At 43.9% G+C, this 24,614-nt stretch overlaps 1 protein-coding gene across 1 annotated transcript in view; it reads right to left on the bottom strand.

The window, feature by feature from the left end:
• The window catches only part of PCP4 (Purkinje cell protein 4), a 54,317-nt gene extending 34,735 nt beyond the window's left edge, over positions 1 to 19,582 (bottom strand). Inside the window, exon 1 of the mRNA XM_066979029.1 lies at positions 19,476 to 19,582. Within this exon, the coding sequence (XP_066835130.1) occupies positions 19,476 to 19,484 (9 nt within the window). The 5' untranslated portion in view covers positions 19,485 to 19,582. The remainder of the gene's footprint in view (positions 1 to 19,475) is intronic.
• Positions 19,583 to 24,614: the final 5,032 nt, after the last annotated feature.

Here is a 24,614-nt window from a genome sequence, read left to right as displayed (position 1 = left end):
CCACAAGCAGAGATGGAACTTCCCACTTAAGTTCACCAAGTCTAAGGAACAGCCCCAAGACTTTCCATGAAGCAAACTGTGATGTCTCTTTACTAAGTGACATGTGGCAAATACCAGCGCAGCCCCGAACAGTGGCATTCACAGTGGCAAAACTGTATTGGTGTGGTTACACTTCTGTAATTTACTAGCTTAGGAATGGCTACTCAATGGAAATTATGCTGCATCCCCCAGAGACAGCATCTCGCAGGTAGAATTAAGGTACTTTAGCAAACTAGTATGGTAAAATTTGCATTTCTTATGCAAAATTATTCATACTTCGGTGTATTACAGAAACGGATTAAAGAATCCATCCTCTAGGGCTGCCCATGTGAAAAAACGGGAATATTAAATTCACAGGGAATAAATCCAGCTGCATTCAGAGGCAGCACATCTTCATGTATCAGGGAAGTTAACAACCGCAGCTGCACTGCAAACCAAACGGTTTGTGTCAAAATATGGACAGTCATATTAGTTCTGCTACGAAAAATCATACAGGCATACTTATCCTTCAGTTTTTACTCTAGAATAGCTGGTTAAAACCTCCTCTACTGATCTGGTTTCTGTCCTTCATCTCTCACAGAGGCTGAATTTTCAGGGTATTCTGTGTATACGGAGCTAATCAGGGCATAAGTACAAAACCTTCATGTCCACTCTTAGCTCTTATTAAGAAAGCCAGAAGGAGAAAGAAGTTCTTGCTATCCTCCTGAGGGGTTTGAAAAGAGCTACATATGGTCTATCGTGCATCCACATGCCCATGGTGGGGTTTCTCATCTTCCTCTCTGCAGCAGACTCCAGTGCATGTCTCTGATCCACTGCCTTTGCCTTTTATCTCACACTCTGTGCAATGAGACAGAATCGCTCCAGAAAACAACTCTGAGTCCATCATCACAGCTACTGTCTCCCCGTGCAATGGAAATATATTTTTGTTTCTTCCTGGAGCCCTAGAGCCTAAGACAGCAGAGAAAACTTGGCCAATAATGCCAAAGAATGGGATCCTAAAGGGATAAATATTTTATTTTTATAAAAGTATAAATTAAGAACAGCCAGAAGTCAATAAATCGATCCAGAAAACAATTTTGCTAAAGACGTTAACATTTATGCTTTTATTTAAAGTTTGATTAATATTCCAATATTTCAGTTCCAATCCATATCTCAACCCAGATTTCATCATGCGAATTTACCAAGACTTCCTAAAAAATAATATAACTGATCTTTACTATCTAAAAAATGGTAACTATATTGCTTTTTTTAAATTTATTTTGAAATGCTTTTTTCCAGGTTGTCTGTCCTCCTGAGTGTTTCAGGCTGTGCTGCTTAGCTGTTATGAAGGCTTCTCTTTCCTCCCTAGGCTATACCTGTCAGGGTTGGTCTGCTGTTATGGAGTGCTGGAATACGGATGCACGCATTTTGTGTCTCAGGATTTCCCCTCTGGGAGCGGGGAAAGTTCTCATAAAGAAAACAAATGAAATCTCAGCTTCAGTCGATAAAGATTTTTTCCATGCATAAGGTCAATATTGTTTTGTAAGTTTGAAATCAGTCTAAGCACACTACAGCCCTTTGTTTGGAGGCCACTGGACATACGGAGAATGATGCCTGAAAGTCTGTTGAACGAGCTTCTGAAAGCCTTTCCTTCTCTGCCACATACATATTTATTTCTATCTATAAGCACTGTACTGTTTTCCAAAGAGTGCAACGGATTTGAAAGCAAGAATCAGTTTCTTGTTAACAAGACATTGCAACTGTTATGAAAAAGCCATATACGGCATGGTCATCCACCTGTAAAGCCTTTAGCCTTTTATTTCAGTACATTCAGTGAACCTGTTTTTAAAAAACAATTTCAAGATGCTGATATTATTAGCACCTGGAGCCTCTTGCTCTTTTCATCACCTTTCTTGATGCCACCACAGGCTGCAAAACAAGGCTTAGCTTTTTAATGTCATCCAAAGCACAGGAGGACTGAACACCAGGAGGAGTTGCTGGGGGTATTTTCAAGAAGCAATGGCTGAAAACCCTTCAAAAGCTGGTATAACTGATATTGTCCTTAGACACGAGAGATCAAATTAAAAACACTGAAATACAAGAAAAACAATATTTATTTCTGTTTTGTTTTGGTTTTTGTTCTGTATTTCTGGTTTTGTTTTTGAACAGGCAATCTCCAAGTTGCAGACCGTATTTTAAAAGCTAAAAGCAGTCTAATTCTTCTGTTTTCTATAACTTGTAGCCAGCTTCCCTCATTCAAAGCTTCTAAAATTTTCTAGATCCTCTAAGGCAAGCACTAGGACAGAAACACTGAAGAAACTGTCCATTAGGTATGAAAAAAGAAACATCAGAGCTAAAATGAACATGAGGGCAAAAACATCATGATTATCCACTAAAACGGGATAAACAATTTTGTTGCTGTGTTGCGTAGGAGGAAACATAGTTTATGACTGCTTGGGGCTATATTAATTTTTAACTCAGCGGTTTTGCAGAACATCAAAGGCACATCGTTAAAAATGTCTCCAGAATCAAAGTCACTCCCAGTTTGTCAGAAAAGGAAGGAAGAAGGGCTCCCACCATATGCCAAAAGCCACGGCAAGAGAAGAACAGCGTTACTTTCCTGATAAATTCTCATTGCTATGCACAACAGCTAGATAATGTTGTATAACAACTACACAAATTAGTCCCCTAGGTGTACAAACTAAGGTCAACATGGAGTTTTCAGCCAGGAGGACGTTTCAGTAAGAAAGTTAAATTACTGCAGTAGGGTTTTTGATTCATTCTTCTAACCCATCCTGTACTCCCCAGCCTAATTTTTGCTTTTTATCTTATAACATTCCCTTCTCGTCTTGAAATTTCTTGACCTTTTCAGTTAGGCTATAGCACCTCAGCATTAAGGATTGAATCCAGGTGTTGATTACTAAGTTTCCTGGGGGAGAAGGACTGTTTGTTTTTTGATGAGCTTCAGAAAGCCCAAGATCAGGGAGGTGAAACTGCCAGAAAGCCCTGACAAATGGGGCTTTACAGTAATAACATTATTCTACTTTTTCGTCAGAGTGCAGGGATGATAAGGTATAGCATGCTGTATCCCAGCAAAGCGGTGGCTGCAGATTTTTAGACGTATTTTATTTCTGCATCGAAGTAAAAAGAGCACACAAGGGTAAAATTAAAAGACTAAAAACAGTGGAAAGGTTTTGTAAAGTTAATATCAGAAATGGCCGGTGTAGCCTTGACTCAGGATAAAAATAATTAATTTCACTGACATATGAAATATGTTATTAGGATGTTCTGTTCTCATTGACTAAAGGGACAGCAGTGAAATCTGTGGATATCCTAAGCTTTTAAGCCTCATTTTGCTACCATGTCCATCTCTAACACAAAAGTCATTAGGTGTGTGACAGAAGGAAGTACATGTTAGTACAATACAGCACAAAAACGTCTGTCAGGGGTCAGCCAGCAAGGAAGAATTTAATCCGTACTACCACCACTACCATCTGTTCTCTGTACAGAATCCTCTGTAAAAAGTATAAATTGTATCCTAACTATTTCGTCAGTGTCTTTTCTCATAGCCTTCTGCTTTAATCAATGAGTTCAGCTGCTTTAGCATCAGAATGAAAAAAAGTATTGAAAAACACACTATAGAAAATTTATAAAGTTTGTAACCTTTCTAAAAATAAAAATGTCATGTTAAGTACCTGCTTAAGGACTTTCCATGTTTTCCATGTAAGTACAGCTTGTAATTTTCCTAGTCTTCAGCAGAATGAGGTAACAGCAATTGATACCTGCTGTTTTTCAGAACTAAATATTTCCTGTACAGTACCTTGAATTATTACAATTGGTGTGGACTTCATCCGGGAACGAAGGAAAACAAAGTTCTTTCAAGCTCTTGCAAAGAACTACTGTATGTCAGAAACTAGATGAAGACCCGGAATTTAAGTATGGGCAAGAATCAAGCAGCTACGACCTGGAACATGTAGAGATACACTCTGCAGTATTTGGAATTCATATAACTAATTAGGTTACATTGTTATTTACTGGACATTTCTGGTTTGTTGTGTTCAACAACCTTTTTAGGATCATATATTGGCTTGAAACTATAGCACTCAGCATTTGCACATTTAGGTGTGAAAAACATCACTCTTTGCCACTCTTAACCATATCTCAGTAAATCATTGCTAATAAGGACAAAGGATACTACTATGCTTAAGTTAAAAAGTTGAGAATAGGAAAAAAGATGGTTCTGTGACAGAAAGATTTCTGTTTACCAAAGTTCCCAGAGAATACCTCGCCTCTTAATAATGGGGCCCAAATTGCAGCGACACATTTTTTTTTTTTTTTTTTTTAAGGAGAGGGGAGGTGTTATATATAAAAGAGCATAAAGCTGAGCAACTGGGTGAGCAATACGAGGTGTATTACTGGAGAGCCATGCACAACCTCTACTGTCACACTCATTCTCTCCAACTGTAGGTCTCCAAAACTAGTCTGTGGTATAGCCAGGTGGTAAATCCCAAACAAACCGCTGTGGCAATACAGGTTCATTCACATCCGTAACAGCCAGTCACCGAAAAACACTTACAAGCAGAATTGAAGAATCCCAGAGAAGCTTGAATATCATTATGAAAACTGCACTAGAAGTAAACTCTCCTCACTTGTCTATTTGAGACCCTAAGAAGTTTCTCCCACTTTTTTTTCCCCACTGCAGACCTTGTACTGAATATTTATGAGATGAAAGCGTCCTTCAAAGCCCACATTTAAGGTAACAGCACCAAGCACAGAACATCCAGCCAATATTTTGTCTGAATGAGGGGTGAGTCTGATGACTTCTTACACATCTTTGCAAGAAATCACAGATCATCTTTTGTGCACTTGACAGAAAGGAAAAGCATTTATCAACACAGGCTTCAGTACAGAGCAGTCCACTCCTTTTTATGACCAACAGTTTCTGGTAGAAGTGACTTTCTGGAGAATACCACTTTTTCCTGGCTGCTCTCACCCTAGGATCTCAGCTCTTTGTGCAAGAGTAGAAACCCACTTGGCACTTTCTCCACGTGTCCCTTTACACAATGGGAATTCTCTACGGGCTGCTTTCTGGCTCGTGTGTTGCCAGGGCAGTGTAATATTGCCAGAGCAGCAGTGCCAGAATCCATCTTTCAATACCGGCTGTCAAAATTAAATGATCCCTGGCACCCTGACTATTTCTGTAATTGTCTTCATGGGTCAAGCAGTGTTGTACTTGACTAGCTCTTGATTGTCCTCAATTTTATTAAGGATCTCCTATAGCTTTTTTTATAAATTAAAACCCCACAAGTGGGCTGAGATGAAGTGACGTGATTCAAGCTGCAGCAGCTAAAAATTAACATTTGAGCAGTAATGATTTTCTGTAACTTCTGGAGTCACTGACGGGGGCACACACATGCACACACATGCACACTGACATCCTAGCAAAGAAGGTACTCCTCAGAAATTAATAACACAGCTGTGGATAACTAGAGAGGCACGGGGTGCCGCATTTCCCCAGGAAGGAGGCCATGCAGGTTGTTTAAGCACTGCCTATGTCGGGTGAACCCAGAGCTCCCGTGGGACAGCACAGGGAGGCATGCTGGTGGAGGTCCTGGCCCCCCTCTTGAACCACTGGACTGACAGCCAGGCACAGAAAAGCAATGGGAACCGAAAATTCGGGCCGGAGAGATGTTTTTTTGGCTTGAGAAAAGCCCTCAGAAAAGGCACTTCTAAGCGTACGTGGACAGCAGAGCAGGAGCACCCAGCACGCTTCCAGGGCAAAGAGGGAGGCAGCTAGAGAAGGCGGGCAGAGCATCACTGCCTGGGATGCAGGAACCCACTTACAGTGCTGTATTTATAGATCCTAATAGCACGGAGGGGAACTTTCCCTGTGCCCCACTTTCACCAACGCTGCGCTGCAATTTATAAATCAACACAGTGAGAACCTGCTGATTTTGTATTCAAATTCAATATAATGTTCTAAACAGAGTATTTACACCAACACCAAACGTAATCAACATCATTAGCAAAAACGGTAGCTTGCTTAATATTTAGGTTATTAGCATATCTTGAATTAAAACATTATTCAGCAGATATTTCTCCAAAGACATTGTAATCACTTTTTTTTTTTTTGGAGGAAGGGATTAATGGAATCTTTGAAGTTAATTTTGAAAGCAGCTGCAAGAATGTATTTTCCAAATCCTGTTAATTACCATGCCAGCCATGAGAAGTAATCCCTCATCTGTTCTGCAGGAAACACAGGGCTTGATCCTGCAAGGCTTATTTACAGGGGTAACTCACACGTGGACAAGTACTTGTCTTTACTTCAGCAGCATTACTTGCTTTAGTAAGAGCTGGAACCTCACTGCAGTACTGCGAAATCTCTAAACTTCATGTTAGGTTTTGTTAAGCAACGGGTAAACAGAATAAAATTAACTGTGGAATAAGCCTTCAAACACCAATTGCCAAAAAATTACCTCAGCTCTCATTTGGACAAGGCTGATACAGCCCATATCCTAATTACCCTGCAAATTGATAAAGAGGAAACATCAAGGTGACCCAAGAGGAGTATTTCAATTATATAAAAATAGATTGATTAAGCTGAGTGGTATAAATGAAAAATGACTGAGGTTTTTAAGGTGGTCTCTCCTTTTATTTCTTTTTTCCTCCTATTATTTCTTATCTACTGGTAGCATCAGATTTGGTACCGCAGTCCTATAAAAGGGCTGTTTGTGGCAGGAAACCAGCCTTGAGAACTCCCACTTCCCCGTCTGGCCCAATCCAGCCACACCTCTCCATCCCCAAGGCCTCATTTGTCTGGACACAATTGTTTGCAAGGTCATATAGAAAATAGCAGCACTACGATTATTGCAGTGAAAAGTAAGATTTCTGCAGAGCTGTGCTGAAAACAATCATCGAAATGGTCCAGCTGAAATAAATAAATAAATATAGAGCTTAATTGTCTCTTTCGATCACTTCAGTAATGTAATTGACATCTCCCACCCACAGCTGTTTCAGTCCAACAGAACAGGCAACAGCCTGCAACGTGGGGAGAAAGCACCACAATTTGGCTCTGGGAACCGAAAATCTGAGCAGGTCAGTGCTTCCTTCTGAGTACTAAACCATACCTTGCTTTGAAACGTTTGAGAAACCTTTTTTTCTCTGTTTCTTTAAAGCACAGTGGGAACCACTATAATCTTAGGCTGCTGGCCACAGGGGAACAAAGATGTAATAGCCCTAGCTCAAAAATGAGGGAGTACAGCTGGAAGACAGCAGAATTTCAGTCTTGTAAGCAGGGCTGGAAGGTACCTCTCTTAGTCCCTGGCCCCACAAACACCCCAAGGGGAACACTGCAGTTCTATGCCAAGCCAAGTCCTGCAAGCCTCCAAGGGCAGAGAATCCAAACCCCCCTCTGGGAGATCTGTTCCAGCACTGCTGGGAAAGCAACTCTTTACATCCCACAAGGATTTGGGCAGTTACTTTTATTCTGAGCTGGGTTCCTCCTAAAGAGCTGGACTGTAGATGAATCAAAAATTATTGATAAAAAGGATTTGGAAGCCATGGTGTTCTAATCAAAAAATGGTTTGGAGTCATTAAAATTTTTAAATTTTAAATTATTTTAATGTTCCTGATGTGAAATATTTTGTTTGCTGCATAGATCCCTCAAAATTCAATCACTGGTCAGCTCAACACGGATCTGCATCTCCCTGTGATGTTGCATCACCTCCTAGAAATCTCCACCTGGCAGTGGAACAAAACATAGAGCAACACAAGTACCTGAAGGGCTGCGTCCATGCAGCCAGGCAGAACCAAAACAGCTCACAGACAGAGGCAGTCTAGTCGTGTTCAAATAGCATGCCTCAGCTGTAAGCCTCAGCCGTCTGTGCAGGCAGAGCAGACAGATAATGGCAGCTGACTGTGGCACTTGATTAGGAGCAATTCAGAACCTCGGGGATCAAGTGTTTGGATTCAGAAGGGATCCTGGGTACCCTTTAATATTAGCATCCCTGGATAGGAAGAGTGCCCTAAACCAATTAAGGGGTCAGGCTCCTTGCTCAGGCATGATATAACTGATTATGGATGTGTTGTTTTTTTTTTTTTTTTTTTTTTAACAAGTATTTACTTTATATTTCATTCTTCCAAACCCTTCTGAAATTCAGGGTAATTTAATTCACTGAGATACAAGCCCAGCTGTAATTGAGTTAGAGGCTGTCTTCAAGGGACAGCTTGGTTATTAATGGCAAAAGTCTGCGCTGACAAATTGCTTCATATCTGATCATATCGACTTTAACATTATTAAAACAGACTGCGTGTGCGTCTTCCCAGTCTGCAGAAGTTCTGGTCTTTTTGCTGTTGGCTTTTTTCATTTCCAGCTGTACAGTTCAAACCAAATTTGTTCTCTTTCCTTTTTCCTATATATTTCAGAGGTAAACAGATGTTACTACAGTCTTATTACAGATGTTATTACAGCCTGCTAGAACTGGCCAGCTGGGTTTTGAAAAGGTATTAATTACGGCAGTTTCCAGTTGCCATACAAAGCAACTTTCTGCCCCCGCCATAAGGCAAAGCCTTCTGATTTTTCAAGACGACAGCAAGAGGAAGCAGCACGGACGTTTATGCATCACTTTACCCCCCTGGGCAGCCTGCGTGGTCACAGGCAGCTACCACAAGCATCCCCAGAGCCATTTGCAGCTACGACAGCAGCTCCTTGCCAGGCTGTTCCAGCAGCGGGGGAATCACTGGACACGGACGGAGAGCACGCAGCAGCCTTGGCAGCGCACCCTGCCCAGGGGCCAGCTGCACAGAGAGATGACGCAGACCTGTTATCTTTGGCCCCGTGCCACCAGGGGATCCCTGCACGGGGAGCCCTGAATTGGCAGCTGAAGCAGCCTTGAAATTGGGCCGCGCTCGATGGAGGATTTGTCCCGCATTGTTGAAACCCGTATTGAAACCAGCCCGCTGAGACTTTGGGGGAGCTGCTTTGTCCCGAGTGTGACACAGCTCAGAACAAAGCTGCCTTGGCACCGCGGGTCTAAACAGCAGCCAAGCGATTAGAAATAAACCCACCACACTAAGAAGGAGAATGAACAGGGTGATGCACAAGGTCACTTTGATTGCCAAGCGTCAGGGACAGCAATCATACGTGTTCATCCACAGAAAGCAGAAAAAAAGCTAGATCACCAGCTCTGTCCAAGAGCTGGCTGGAAAATCGGGATTTCCACATATCAGAAGTTCCCATGACCCTGCATCTGCTCAGTGAAATTGATGCTACTATCAGCTTCATTATTAATAGCAGCAGAGAAATTAAGAAAGCAATTTTCAGTGTAGCTGTAGGTAGTTCCCAAGCTCCCTGGACCTAGCACAGACTCACCAAGTTCATCCGCTCTAGGACTAAACGTTCTCCAGTTCCTGTAGTGCCCTACCCTTGGAATGAGTCCAGGGGAAATCACACAACCACAGGATGATTTGGGCAGGAAGGGACCTTAAAGATTGTCTAGTTCCAGCCCTCCTGCCATGGGCAGGGACACCTCCCACCAGAGCAGGCTGCCCAAAGCCCCATCCAGCCTGGCCTTGAGCACCTCCAGGGATGGGGCATCCACAGCTTCTCTGGGCAACCTGTGCCAGTGCCTCACCTCCCTCTCTCTGAGTGAAGAATTTCTTCCTAATATCTAATGCAAACCTACCCTCTTCTAGTTTAAAGCCATTACCCCTTGTCTTATCACTGCACTCCCCGACAAAGAGTCCCTCCCCAGCTTTCCTGCAGGCCCCCTTTAGGTACTGGAAGGCCGCTCTAAGGTCTCCTTGGAGCCTCCTCTTCTCCAGGCTGAACAACCCCAGCTCCCTCAGCGTGGCTTCATAGGAGAGGTGCTCCAGCCCTCTGAGCATCCTCATGGCCCTCCTATGGACTTGCTCCAACAGGTCCATGTCCTTCTTGTGCTGGGGCCCCAAATGTACCCACCTGCTCCAGGTGGGGTCTCAGAAGAGCAGAGCAGAGGGGCTGGCCACTGCTCTTTGGCCCTGCTGGCCACGCTGCTTTTGATGCAGCCCAGTATACAGTTGGCTTTCTGGGCTGCAAGTGCACATTGCTGGCTCAAATCCACCTTTTCAAATCTGGCCAAACAGATTCACCAAAAGCTTCCCCACCGCATTGTTTCAAACACTCCCCCTCTACAGTACTGTGACTTCCAATGCAAGTTCAACGAAAATTTGCATTTTCTGCACTCCAAATAGTTATCTGTCACTCCATCATCAGTCTCCCATTATGTACTAAGGTCCCTTCTGCACTTTGTGCCTTGCATATGAAGTGGAAGAACAATGTTACCCAACTAGACATATTCACCTTACTAACACATAGACATGACAACCCATCATGCAAAGACATTAAAAAGAGGACTTCAAAGTGCTCCTCCAGGAAATAAAGCCATGCATTCATTTTGTTAATATCCTAACAGACCCATCCTGTGACTAGATAGAAAATACATTCCTTAGAGAAGTTTCACGCAGAAAGCAGATTACAACACTCATTTAGATCCAGCTTTGTGCTGTCTGACACACTGCAGTCTGACAAAAACATCTATTAATTTAAGTCTTACATGACATGACCACAAAAGACAGTTAGGATTCAGATTTGCAAGATATATATATATATGTATTGCAATTCACACCATTAATGCTAGATCCTTAGCTAACTATTCTTTTGCATTTGCAGGTCTGTGTCACAAGCCGAGCTCCAGGATGTCCACCAAGCACACCAAGCTTTTAGCCAAAGCCAGGAATACAAGGCAGCACTCAGAAATCACTGCAAACACTCCTGCAACCTTACGTGAGAGCTTCCTTTGGCTTGGCTTGGATGCCAGCGCTGTCCCATAGCTTGGGAAATGAGCTGAAGTGATAGCTAGCCACGTCTGACTGGACAATTAAAATTGGCATGAAGTTGGCCTGCCTTAGGCATTTGGCTGACCTGCTTAAACTGCAGCACACGTGTGCTGGCACATGTGTTTCAAAAGTGTGCCAAGCCAACAATGTGCTTGCTCTCTTTTCTGTTGCTGAGTTATCTGTCAGATCTGAGTGGAGTAGTGATATGTATGAAGTAGCTATGAAGCTTCGTGTTTTATTTTTCCACCATTTCCAGAAAGCTGTCTGCCTAGCCTAATTTGTAGCAGTTTCCATCTTCTATCTCCCTTCACCTCACATTTCACTAATACATGTTAGGAATTCAAGGAATTGGCTTTCAGTGTTGCTCAGATTTCTTTCCTGAACATCACACAGTATCTCAAGCTCCAATAAAAGACATTGTACAGGGTATTTCAACTAGTGTTGAAATTCTGCTTAAAAATTCAGTATGCAGAATATTCAGTGTCTTAAACTAAAAATAGTTTAATCATTGGGATTTAAAAGAGAAGCATATTTTCTGCAGCGGGAAGGTAGAGACAGCAGTAATCTCATTACTTATACCATTAGAACTAGAGGATAAAAAGCATGAGAAATCAGATGAAAGGCATGCTTGTGATCTTTATAAGAATTATTTTTCTGTCTCTGTACCTGTCCGCTACTGCTCCACCCGAAACTTGGACTTGAGCACTGTCACGTTTTCATATTTAGCTAGGTGTTACACATTTTGGCTTATCTCAGGCCAGCCTCTCTCCCACACAAGATAGCATTGCAGCTACCTCCTGACGTCTACTCTCACCTTGTCTGATTTAGTGGTGAGTCGCTTCTAAAGATAAGCCTACCTTGCACATCCAAACCCCAGCTCCCCCACCCTCTAGTAGAAGAGGGCACTCTTTCCTCTCTTCAGCACAACTTCACCCTAGAGCCTACTGGGGGCTTTGCTGAAACACACACCACTTCTTTGTAGAGATGTGCATGTAAAGCAGGATGTGGGTAGTAGGTCTGGTCAGACATGAATCAGCTGAATACCTCTGGCTTGGAAACACTAATCCACTAATGGCAAACTTTTTGTGGGAAAGTATTACCGTAACTATAAAAAGATCCTCACAAATCACTGGTCTTCCTTCATATCTTGCGTGTTATTAGGAAAAAGTCCAATCTCACAAAAATCCTCGAAGAATCAAGAGATGCCTTCAGATCTATTCAGCTTTCTGTCATCTACTTTATACCCAAAATACACTTGCACCAATTTGGGAGTTACCATGATCTCGATACTCTTTTCCTTGAAATTTATCTTCTGTAGTCAGAATGCCACCAACTACAATCTCAGCGCTTGGTAATCCCTCTAGTGTTAGATTTGTAGAGAACAAAGCACCGTCAAAGCAGATTAACGGTCATGATATCTGCTGTCTTGGAAAACTTAATTTGGATGTCTCAGGGGGTAGATGCAGATGAAAAGCATCCCCAAGCACTAGCAGCAGGTACTGTCTGCTTTCCAGTGCTCTCTCCAGGGGTTTTGAAGCTGTACAAGTCCCTATTTTCCCTCAAACTACTCTTCCATCCCCTACAAAACTAAAGCACTTTCTATCAAACGCTGCTTCTCATACACAAACCTACCAGTTCCTGCTAGATATGCTGACTTAACAGGAGCATTTCAGCTGTCTCACCAATTCACTTGGGAAGAGCCTACTAACTGTTGGCAAGATTAACAAACTTAAGCACAACACTGCACTGAGAGTTGTCCTATTTCCATGGATAGGTCTGGTCAGCGTTTACTTGGGCATTTCTGAACTGCACCTTTTCTGGTGATGACAGAAGGCACCTAAAATCGCTACGAATGCATCTACATCAGCATACAACTAGCCAGGATCCCTGCAGATCTTTGCTCTTCTCCATTTTTAGGACAGCCGTGTTGCGTGGTGATCCTACACATAACCTTCCCCTGCTCAAGTGCACAGCAGCATACAGCCTTTGAGTTTAGGCCGTTATAGCCTGAACATTTGTTTCCTGTTTATCTGGTTCTGCTACTGCATTTTCCTGGTCCTGCTGGCACTATCGGGCAGCTGGCTCCACAGTGCCGCTAGAATCAAACCAGCCAGCCAAAGAGCAGCAAATAAGGCTGGTGACAAAGCAGCTTGCACTCCTCTCCACCAGGCACTTGGACACCAAGACCCTGTTTGTGACACTAAATATACAATTGCTTGCACATGCTTTGCCATAGCTAGCACCCTCCCCACAAGAGAGAATCTGCAGCTCTCCCACCTGATGACCTAGCACAACCCTCCTCACCAGTTTGCTGTCTCTAATCTGGGAATCTCTGAAGTCAGGAGGGCACCACCTTTTAACAGCATTTCCTCACCCTTTGTTTTTTTACTTTCAGCTTTAACAAAAGATCCCTACCATCATTCTGCCTGCTGTTGCTGTACTCACAGTATCAGCTACACCTCTGCTCAGGGTCACGTTTCATGCACTGCATACTAAGGTGGTAACGTAGGAACGCTCAGTGTCTGTAAAACAATACTTTTCAAGAGGAAAGACAATTCAGCTCTAACTAGCTTTCAAGGCATGTAGGCAGACAATTTTCACTTCTGACTAAAGTTGTGCTTCTTCCTCCAAGTTCCATGTTGGCGCATAAATGAGGCTGTATGCCACGGGATATGAACAGAGCAGATGAGAAAGCACCAGCTGAACTTGGCCTAGGTGACACTTGCACAGCTTCCCCATCTGGAGACTGACCCAAGACTAGGCTGGAGTGGGGATGAATTGTGAGCCCCCCAAATCCTGTCATTAAAAACAAGTTTTGCAATCGCAGCTCTTCTATAGTTGCTTACTCTGAGCTTACTCCATGAAGATTGCCATTCATTTTCCTAACAAGAGACAAGTAGACTATATGATCTCTCTTGCATCTGTTTCCGTAAGAGAAATAATGAATAATTGTCACTATTAAAAGTAGAAGGGAAGAAGGATGTTGGTTATTTTACCTGGTTTCTGTTTATTTAGCATGTCTATTTTTGTTAAACCAGTGTCCAAACAACTGAGAAAAACACGGAACACCTTTTCTTAGAAAAACGAGACTGTTACTCATCATCATTACTCTCTGCAAGGTGTAGGATCCTTTTAAGTGCTACACGGCTCTGCGATTTTAAGGCTCTGTTGCAACTGACAGGATGAAGGAAGGCATCGCTTTCCTATGATGCACACAGCCTTCTCCCAGTCCTCTTCAGCCAAGAAGTGGGTGTCTCATGATTTACATACCCTGTGTCTAGGTCTAGCCACTCTATTACAAGTTCTTTTGTAGTGCAGTTATAGAGAAAAACCTGTAAACACTGAGACATCTTCCAAGTCATCCCTAAGAAAAAAAAAAAGGCAAGGCAGACAATAGCAAACATTGGCCTGGAAATGAAATATTTTATTAAAGTCAATAATGAAATATCCAGAAAGCTTTGATAGCAGTTAACTTCAGCAGGAACAGTGGTGGCCTACTACCATATGACATGGGTCATCGTGAGCTTGATCCAGCGCAGAAACTGTTGGAAGATGATTCTTGTAAGCTATCCAATATATTAGATTTAGGGACATCTGACTAGAAAGTAATATGCTTTTGCAGCCTGGAACAATATTCTATTAATCTTCATGCTGAAGTGCTGGATGGAGCTTTCCCATTCTACAAGTGCAGCAGTTTTTAAGTTACTCTTACAAGGAAATATGATCTGAAGCATACTTCCAAAGCTAACTGTCCTTTATTAGAGCATTGTTTTAATCTGTTGGCATTACACACATTGCAAGAATACTAACATGATTCTTTCTAAAGAGTGCATCTGCCAGCTTCACCAAATTAAGGAGATTAACTTCCAACCTCATTTCTAAGTGCTATTTTAGAAAATGCCTTATCCCACTGAATCCACTCTGATGGAAGGAGTGGGCAAAGTGACAGATAAAAACTTATTGTTCTCCCTTCTTCCTCCTCTTCTGAGCTGCAATTTACCACCCAGCTAATAAATAGATTTGAGCTAAAATTAAAAACTGATGTTCATGCGCCTTCCTTATCCCACCCCCATCCTACAACAGCTGCAGTTTCCTCCTCAACCCTGCCATGCTCTTGCTGTACTTCAGAACTGCTGTGGTTATACCCTCAGCAAAGCTGGCAGTTTAACAGCTGGGGGTCTCCACAGTATCTGAAAAAAAATGCATACAGAAGGGTGTCATCTTCCCGCACATACCATAGAAGTCTGGCTTGCTCGGACACCCCCCAGGACTGCAAGCACCTCAGAGGAAAATAGCTGCTTTGAACTAACATTGCATCTTGTCCCCCCTACAAACACCAGTTTTTTGATTTACTGCTATCCAGGATTGGTGTTAAAATCCTCACTTCAGTGTTTAAACGTATCTGGTCCCATAACCCAAGACCCCACAAGTTTTCCTCTGTTTCAGGAATATATTAAGCCACATTCAGGAGAGCAATCCATGAAGGCGACACAGTTTTCCCACTTAACCACCTGATCCAGCTACAGTTCCAGGCAGAAACCTCCACGTCTGCCTAGCATTTCATTCTTGGCCACATTCCTCTCCTTCTGTAACAGCCTCTTGGCGAGAGTACTTGTCTGGAGGGATGGAAACATCCTCCAGGTTCTCCCTCAACCTGGAAGGAAGCAGACACCTTATGTTGCTTTGCCAAGCTGGGGGCATGCCCACACCACCAGTTTTGAAGACAGACAGAGAGACTGCCTTGGTGGCAAGTGTCTCCTCCCACCCCAAAGGTGGGTGAAGCTCAGATTTCTGAGAAGTCTTTGACCCCTGTGTAATGGCACACCACGTTTCCAGTGATGCCTCCATCTTTGCCAATTAGACTGCCTGGGTACCTACCTGAAGGTGATCTGAGCACCAGAACACACCAAGTAAGTGCTTCGGGCTGCAGATGTGAGCCATTAGGCACATCCCATGAGATCTGAACTGACAGCTGATGAGCCAGAAATACCCTGCACATCCCCATCGCACGTCACACAACCACACACAACCCCTTTGTAATCCTTTAGGAGGTGGGCACAACACAGCAGGTGGTGCAGAATTGAAGAGCCCAGAAGGAATGTAAGACAACATGAAGCTTGCTGCACACCAAGGGAGATGCACAAGCTGGGGTTGTCTGTATTCAAAGTGTGACAAAAAAAGCATTTACGCACAGGTCAAGTCCCCAGCTAAGAGACCTAAGCACTCTACAGAGTGAGACCCCAATAGCTCTCTTCTGGTGACTTATGAATTACATGTGCCCAGTGAATTATACGTGCCCCATTGCTTGGCATCTGCTGCAGAAGACGAGATGGAATATTCTTGCTGCTCTCTGCTAGCTAGACTGCTCCCCAGGCATACAGAGTTGCTGTTTCAAACCCTGCCTTAGGTGGGTACATCAGCACCCTGGCAATCAGTAGAGCACGTCAGTCAGGTTGTGTAAGGCTTTTCCAAGGCATGTTCTTCCCCTAAGCCACAGGAGCCTGGGGCACGTGTTGATTAGGTATTTTTCCTGAATGGGTCTCCTGAAGCTAGGCACACAGATTACACATTGAAGCTGAACTCCACCCCTGCCCCAAAAATACCACTCTAACTCTTCAATTGTTAGGAAACACTAATAACAAAAGGAAACAAATTCATCCAACAAGGCAGTCTCATTACACATGTGCTTCATCCCTGAACCACGGGAACAGCATCCAGGGTTGTCAATACCCTATCACTTGCATGTGCTCCTTCCCAAGTCCAGATCTGACTCCAAAAGCCAGAGTCATTCAACACAGGGGGCAGGTGTGGCAATGAATGTTGTAAAAGTGTTTGTGTGAAGTTGTAAAAATACTTCTTGTGAGAGGCACTCTCACCATGACCAGGCATCATACCCAGAGCATCAGTTAAGTCTCTGACAAGATGACAGGATTCATTGAGGTGAATCAAGCTTATGCCACTGTTGAGTACAGAGGCTCACTGGTGGTTGTGAGTAGTTATTTGGCATTCTTCTATGAACCCAGTACCCAAGATCACTTCCCCCAGTTCACCCTAGGTGACCAGAGATCTTCAATGGAAGTGCTGCACCTGTCTCCTAGATGCTCACTGACAGTAGCTGACATTTTACAGCATTGCCGTTCTCTCTAGGCTCATTAAAGATGAAGGAAAACACCTACAGACCTAGAAAAAAGGCTCCTCAGTTATTTGAGGACAGATTTTCCAAGTTACTTCAACACCTAAAAATGCATTTCAATACTTAATGAAGTTTGAGAAGCTCCCATGCAGCTAAGTGAACCGTCCCCAGCTCAAACCAAGATGCATCTAGTACTAAATTTGTTTGGACACTTGCACAATACTACTAGGTAAGCCCTTATACCTCAGCTTCCCTGTAACTATTTACAGTGCAAGAGCTTAGCCCAGCAGTCAGAGAATCTTAAACATTCAGACAAACTGCAGATGAAGTGAAAGTGTTTTGTTTTGTTTTTTTTTTTCTGCAGAAGAAAATTCTTTATCTGTTCTGAAAGGTGTTAGCTGCTAAAAAATAAAGTACTATAGTCAGATTAACAGCTGCTTTCTCTTCAGCTTTCTCCATCAGGAGACTGGTAATCACCGTAAACAAACAGGAAATAAGTTAGTTTAGCTGGAGGCAGTAAAATAAGAATCCATGCAAAGTCTCAGCAAGTAACTTCCAAGGGACCTGAAAGCTCCCTTCAGAGGCTTCTACAACCGCATTTTAAGTTCCACTCAAATCCTAACAATTATTAACATAAGCAAGAACCTTCTCACCATCTCAGCACCACTTTCAAGTAATCTTTCCATGGCTCTACAGGAGCCCTTTTTAATCACTGTCCTCAGATTTTCTGGCAGATTAGAACAGAGAAAAATCAAAATATTTTTCAGTTACAGCATCACAAGCAAAATCCACCAAAACCCCCATCAAAATACAGCAAACAGATGTCTAAGGAGCTTGCTTTCTGCTGATCTTTTTTTGCCTCTGTATTTAAGCAGTCTTTCACACTGAAGTGGTTTGGACGGGTCCAGTTGCTTTCCCCTGCCCGTCGGAAACAGAATGGTCTTTTGAGTAACAGCTGGCAGGCAGGTAACAGCAAGGAAGCTTTTCTTCACTGGAGCTGTGGGCAATAAACACTCTAATGTTATCTGTTGAATGACAGTGACGATAGGACCGAAGACACTGACTGCACTCTTAAGTGTCATCTGTATAGGGCTTAGTGCTGCACCAGAGAGACATCATTTCTGGCTCTGGAGGTGTGCTGGGAATGCTATTCTGTTAGGCACTGGGAAACACATTACGAATAGAGAACCCCTGTGCTGGTATTAGTACTGATCTTGATGTTTATTGGGACTTACCGCACACAAAGCGAGCCTTATAATTCAAACTATCAAGGGGTAATTACTGAGCAAATACAGCCGGGCACAGGACTATAACCTAACAGTGCCTTGCACAGTTGCAGTAAGCACAGCAGCATCACCCTACCATTCCTCTTCAGAATTTCTTTCCCCCAAAATGCTATCTTGAAGCAGTAGCCAATGTGAGTGGCAGAAGTATAGTTACATTAAAAGCCTACTGCATGAACTCTATCCAGCTGACTCAAATGCAGGCAGGAGCAAGGAGAGGTCACGGACAGCATGCTGCATTACACCTGGACTGTCTGATCTCTGCGAGCACCAGAAAAGCACAGTGAGGATTTCCTCCGTGTTCGGCATTTAGCCTGACCTGCAAACCAAAAGGTAAGCTGCTCCTCACAAATCTCTTAGCCAGAGACCATGCTGCTACACTGCTCTCCATCTGCCTCAGGTTTACTCTTCAAGTCGCTTACCTAAAAATACACCAAGTGTAACATCTGCACAGTAACTACAGCCTGAACTTACTTGGCATTGCTTTTTGCAGGTTGCTAAGAAAGGAACATCCATTTGTTAAAGCAGCAGCAGGTCTTCTATGACCGCAGCTAGCCCCTAGGAATAGGGTGCTGGATAAGGTGTAATTGTAGATCTCTCTCCTGATCCCCCAAAAAGGTGCACTAGAGAATTTGGGATTCTGCTAGCTGCCTCCACCAGGCACTTGATCCACTGACTGTCACTAGCCATCCTGCCTGAACACACTTTTAAGAAAAAAATACTAGTTTGTCCCAAGAATGCTTCCACAGAAAAAATATATATATATTTCTCAGCTTATTTATTTACAAGCACACAGCGATCCTTTCATGCTTGGCACTGTTTGCACTTTTTCCCCTTAATTATAACCCTCCCCAGGACAATATTTACAAAGTTTGCATCAACTACAAGCAGGGCATTTTTCCTCCGTGAGCCCACACAACTCATTACACACCCTGTCCCTGTGCAAAGCCATAAATACATCTTTAAAGTATGGTTTTTTTTGTTAAGTTATCGCCCGGCGGTGCACATGCTCCTTCACAGCATGAAGCATTGCACCGGTTCGTGCCTTGAAGGCGCACGGACACCTGTGGAGGTTCATTAGAAGAAGCTTTAAAAGACGCTGTGAATTTCAGCCCCCCCCAGGCAGACGTGCCCCACACCCGGCCCCCCGCCGGCCGCTCACCCACCTCGCTCATCTCGCCCGCGCCCCGCCGGCAGCACCCGCCCCGCACCGCGCCGCGCGCCCGCCGCCCCGCGTCGCCCTTTAAGAAGCGGCGCCGCGCGCCCGGCCCGCCCGGCCCCAGCCAATGAGCGCCGCGCCCCGCGCCGAGCCCCCCTGCGCCCCCCTCACCGCCGTCGCCCCCCCGGCCGCCATTTCGAGGGGCCGCGGCGCCCCCTGGTGGCGGCGGGGAGGCCGGGACAAAATGGCGGCGGGTGGAGAGGGGGGACTGGGGCTGGGGCTGGGGCTGGGGCTGGGGCGGTTTGCTCGCCGTCCTCAAAACGGGTCTCGAAGCTGGGGCTGCTGGCTTTGTGCCTGCCAGGCGCAGGGGGAGGCGAGGGGTGAGCTCCCCAGCCCGTGTGGCGGAGCGCTCTGAAAACGTGAAGTGCTGTCAGAGGCGAAGTGGGGAAAGTTTCAGGGCCCTGCTCTTGTCACCCGGCTTTGTCCTCTCTTACAGCTGAGCTGGGTCAGCCATGGTGCGAGCCCCGCTGCCATGGCTCTCAAAACCTTCACTGTTACTTCATTGGGCTGCTTGCCAAAGAAGATGGAAAAGAGTGCTTTCAATAATTTTCTCAGAAAAAAATAATTAAAACTTTGGAAATTATGCGGTTCCACTCCTGTATCCATCTTTTGATGGAGCACAATTACTATATTTGGCAATACACATCTCAGATGCTCTGACTCATGTATCTGTGAAGAAATATAGATTCAATTTGCTCTGGGAATGCACTCAACTCCCTCAAATTTCTCTCAAATCGATGAAAAAAAAAGTTAAAGCAGCATTTTGGAGAGCCCAGGATTGCCAACCTTTGCACGCCCAGGGTTTTTTACACGACCCATGTCCAGGGCCAGCCTTGGTGAAGGCAGCAGAAGAAATGTGATGAGGCCTTTCTGGAAGCCGCCCTTGCCTCTCACCACGCTACCTGCAGAGGCTCAGGGGTGCAGTTTAGCCTTCATGTGGAGGACGGAGAACACGGAAGCCTTTCTACATCCATTTGCTTGAACTGATAAATGTCATCTTGTACCAACCCAGAAACTTGCCGCCCTGACTTCTGGGCAGGAATTAAATGCTAAATGGTGCTTTATCCATACTCTGGATAAACTTACTATTTCCCAGCAAGGTAAAAGCCACCGTAGCTCTTCTCAGTCACAGAGTCGATTCCTAACCTCAGGCAGCCGTCAGGGCTGTCACCGTCTTGATTTTCAGTGAGGTTACCTGGGATCCCAGTCTTGCAGGGAAGCAGAACTACGTCAATCTCTGCAGCATCGATCCAGCACCAGGTCGAGAGCTTTCTTTTGCCCTGTTAAACACAGTGGCGCATTTGCAGTTTGTGTAGTTTCTCATTTGATCTTCTTTAACTTGAGCCCGTGATGTGTTTGCAGCTATTCCTATTCTTTAAAAGAAACGGTTCACAACATGAAGTGTTTGGAGAAGAATCGCCTCACCAAATGCATGGATAAATCCTGCCATTTATAACTGGAGATCACAATGCTGCAGGGTCCCTTTTTTTTCTTTCTTTTTTTTTAAATTTTTTTTTAGGCTGTCCCAGGTTACTGGCTGTAGCAAATGTGGGGGGGGGGGGGGGGGAAGACCCTATTTAAAATACCATCTTCAGTCTTCTTTTATTATATTAATTTCACCAGGACCTTCACTGGCATCTGGCATTTTACAAAACTGACATTAATTGTCCCAGGTCTTGTAGCAAGTGGACCAAGTGGGCAATAAGCACGGTAAGAGCTCATTGCATGGGTAGCAGTTTGTTCTGCAGCTTCAGGAGTGTCAGTACGGTGTCAGGACACAAAGTAAAAATGACGAAGTTCAGCCCCTGAAGCAGCTTTGTATTATGTGACAACGTTTTCCAGTGAAAAGTAATCATTGGCATATTGCATTAGTACTTGTATTCTGACTAGAGTGCTGTTGGTCTGTGAGCTTATGGGTACAAGGCACAATGCGAACAAAAAATTCTTAAAGGGTTACTTCTGACCAAAGAGCTCACAAACACATGGTAGGTGATACAGACAGCTGAGAGAAAATCTTTTCAGCTTCCACTGACACTGCTGGGAGCCCGTTTAGTTGCAGAAGAATAAAGCTGGATCTGAAATCCTCTTGCTGCTTACCTCAGTGGAGGAAAAAAAAAATGCCAGGAGCATGGCACAGCCTCCTTTTGTATCATGCCCAAACAGAATCCATTTCTTTCCCCTCCATATATTTGCTCATCCGATCCCACAAAATCACACCAAGGAGTAGCAGGATGATGAGGTGGGTCATAAACACAGGCCACCACATGTCCTCCTTGGGTACAGCCACTGGCCGCGGTGGTTGCCAGTTAGCCAGCTGGGTTGCAGGTAGTCTGTGTTCATTTTGTAACTGCATGTGTAACGTGTGCTGGTGAGATATGACATAAAAATTTAATTTCTGTCCGAGAGCTGGTCTCTCCATCATCGAAACAAATATGTCAGATTCAAGCAGAAAAGCCCAGAGTTACAATTCAGGCTGTACTCCGCTGTGCGCAGAGAAGTGTGCTACCAGGGAAGGCACTTCCCACCAGATTCAGCGTGGGAACATACAATGTTTTTATTTTCTGACCCGCGTTGAGGAGTTTCCAGGCTTCAAGAGGGGCACTCTGCAGAGCACACTGAGCTGCACCCAGGAAAGCCCAGAGGTCCCAGTTCAGGGCATGAGTCGATATGAGCTGGCATTTTGAGGAATGAGCTGCCTAGATTATCTAGTGGGAGACGTGGAGGAGGGTGGCAGCCCCTCGCTTCTCAGGGCGCTGTGTTAAATTGCAGTTCATAGCCAGGTGCCGAGCTTGCTCTTTGCAAATACAGCAGTCTTCTTCCACAGCAGTGATGCTGAGGGGGATGGCAATGTCCTCCACGTGCTAGCTCCCTGCTTTGGGGACAGCTTGCATGTACTGCAGCGTGCAGTCCCAGTATGTGATGCACCAGCTGTGCTCCTGTTCTCTCTCTCTCTGAACGTCTCGTTCCTGCCTCCTGGATTTACTTTTCATACCCTGGAGAAAACTTCCACAGCCAACCAAAGCAATCTAGGTATAAACTGGGGGTTGAAACACAATGTGCCTCTCCTTGTTCTTAGAGTGGCACTACTGAACTTCACAGCTCTTGGACATCCACACACACAGACGCACAGATCCACCCTATCCCAGGTGCGACCTGAGTTCTGACTTGTTCGTTTATGAGCCAGCTTAGTTTGACATATCTCTTGCTCTGGAAAGCATAGAATTATGGAATCATGTAGGCTGGAAAAGACTTCTACGATCATCTAGTCCAACCTTTAAATGCAGCAGCAAGTTGAATTTTCTTAGAATAAAGATACCTCTAATATTCTTTTTCATTTGTGTTCTGTCATTTATGCTATCTGATGGCACCAGGTTTTAGTTTTGAGTTTTTTAAGTTTTCAGGCTTCGCTGACAGCCTTTCTAGCCTCTGGCAATGCTTTACCTTAAAGGTGCCCCAAAGCTCAGCTTTTACTAAAGTGCACTGCCAAGTAGTGACACTTCTAAATAGAGAAAATGTTCTAAGCTATTCTATTTTCCAGAGCCGTTATATTCTGAAAATTGACTATTAAAATACCACCTTCTTGTTCATCATGTCTGCACCTGCTATGCATTCAATCTTGTCTGCTGGCATATGACTACAATTTTACTGCCTCTCACTCCCACTTACCTGAACGAATTAACACAGAGAAGAGCATCTGAGCTGGCTTCTGAAGCAGAAATGCTCACAGACTTCCCAGGAGTTTCACCTGTGCAAGAAGACTGAAGACGGCTCTTCTCTGCAAGTGTGAATGAGGCCTGCTTGGAGAACCATATATTCCATATATGTAACAAAACAAGTAATTGTACGCTCAGTCTTTGTCTGTGGCAATGACATGTGGCTGCACAGTCTTGCTTCACTTCAAACCCCACCACTGGAGGTGCCTAGGAAGTGGGGTGGCTTTATTAGAAGTATGGCTAGCTGCAGGATCACTCCAGAAGAAACAGTAATAGAAAACACAGGGGAAGATAACTTCTTAGGCTGCTCTATTTTTCAGTCAAAATTTGATTCAAATCAAATCATCCCCCACCCCCCCAGAAAAAAAGAAATATGACTGTGCCTTGAAAGGTGTTCCATATTCCTCTGGTGCTAAAATAGATTTGAATTTTGATTGTGACTGCAGAAACTGAAGTTTCCAAGTGCTTGAGATTGGTACACTGAAGTGAAACTAGTGCCTCTTTCTCTTTTTCGTTTTATGAATTTTTCAAGAGATGGGTAGAACAACTTTACACAAACTTTCAGAAAAGGAAATCTGTGTTGCAGCTGAAATCAGGGATGCTGATTTCAAATGGGAAGGTCTTGTTTCAGAAAGACATGCATTTGAATACTGGAAAACAGAAGGGGATCTGGAACATGACCTTATTACAAAGAACATGCTGTAATTATTGGCTTTGGTCTGCTCCTTGATAGCAATAGATTTAACAAGCATAGCCCTAGACCGCGTGACTGGTCGTTCATACATATCAGCTAATTTGCCCAACTAAAAAATTGCAAATGTAGAATAAAAGCACTTTCCACAGGCTTAGCTCCCATTAGTATGCCTTTTTACCTTTTAATTAAGAAGCTAATGGCTGTGGGTAGTTGAGGAACAAAATACCTTTGAAGATCTGGGCCTTAGGGCCTTTGTTACAATCTAGCCTTTGTTCCCATGCAAGAGCAATGAGTCAATGGTTCCAACAAAATCTTACCGCTGTTGGTGTCACAAGTATAATTTCAAACATAATCTTGAAAAATTGAGTCTTTTCTCCAGAGATTTGCATGACATGACTTACTGTACAGTATGAGTCATCTTCTATCCTAAAAAAAAAAAAAAAAAAAAAGCAATACCCAAATATAAGTGTCAATTCTCCAGTCTGGACAAAGAATTTTGAGGGATGTAATTCCTAGAAGTGTCCTGAACTTTGGTGTAAAGAAAGCCACTCTTTCAGTTTAAGTCAAATTCCCAAAACCTTTCAAAGCCTGAAGTATGCTGTGGGTTTTTGACTCTTTTATTGGCTTTTGATTTGCAGAGGAGAAAGGATACGAAAATGTATAGTATTCAGGTGTTACT

This window comes from Anser cygnoides, chromosome 1 (assembly GCF_040182565.1).
Source record: "Anser cygnoides isolate HZ-2024a breed goose chromosome 1, Taihu_goose_T2T_genome, whole genome shotgun sequence".
NCBI classification, from domain to species: Eukaryota; Metazoa; Chordata; class Aves; order Anseriformes; family Anatidae; genus Anser; species Anser cygnoides.
This window is presented reverse-complemented; position numbering and strand designations above follow the sequence as displayed.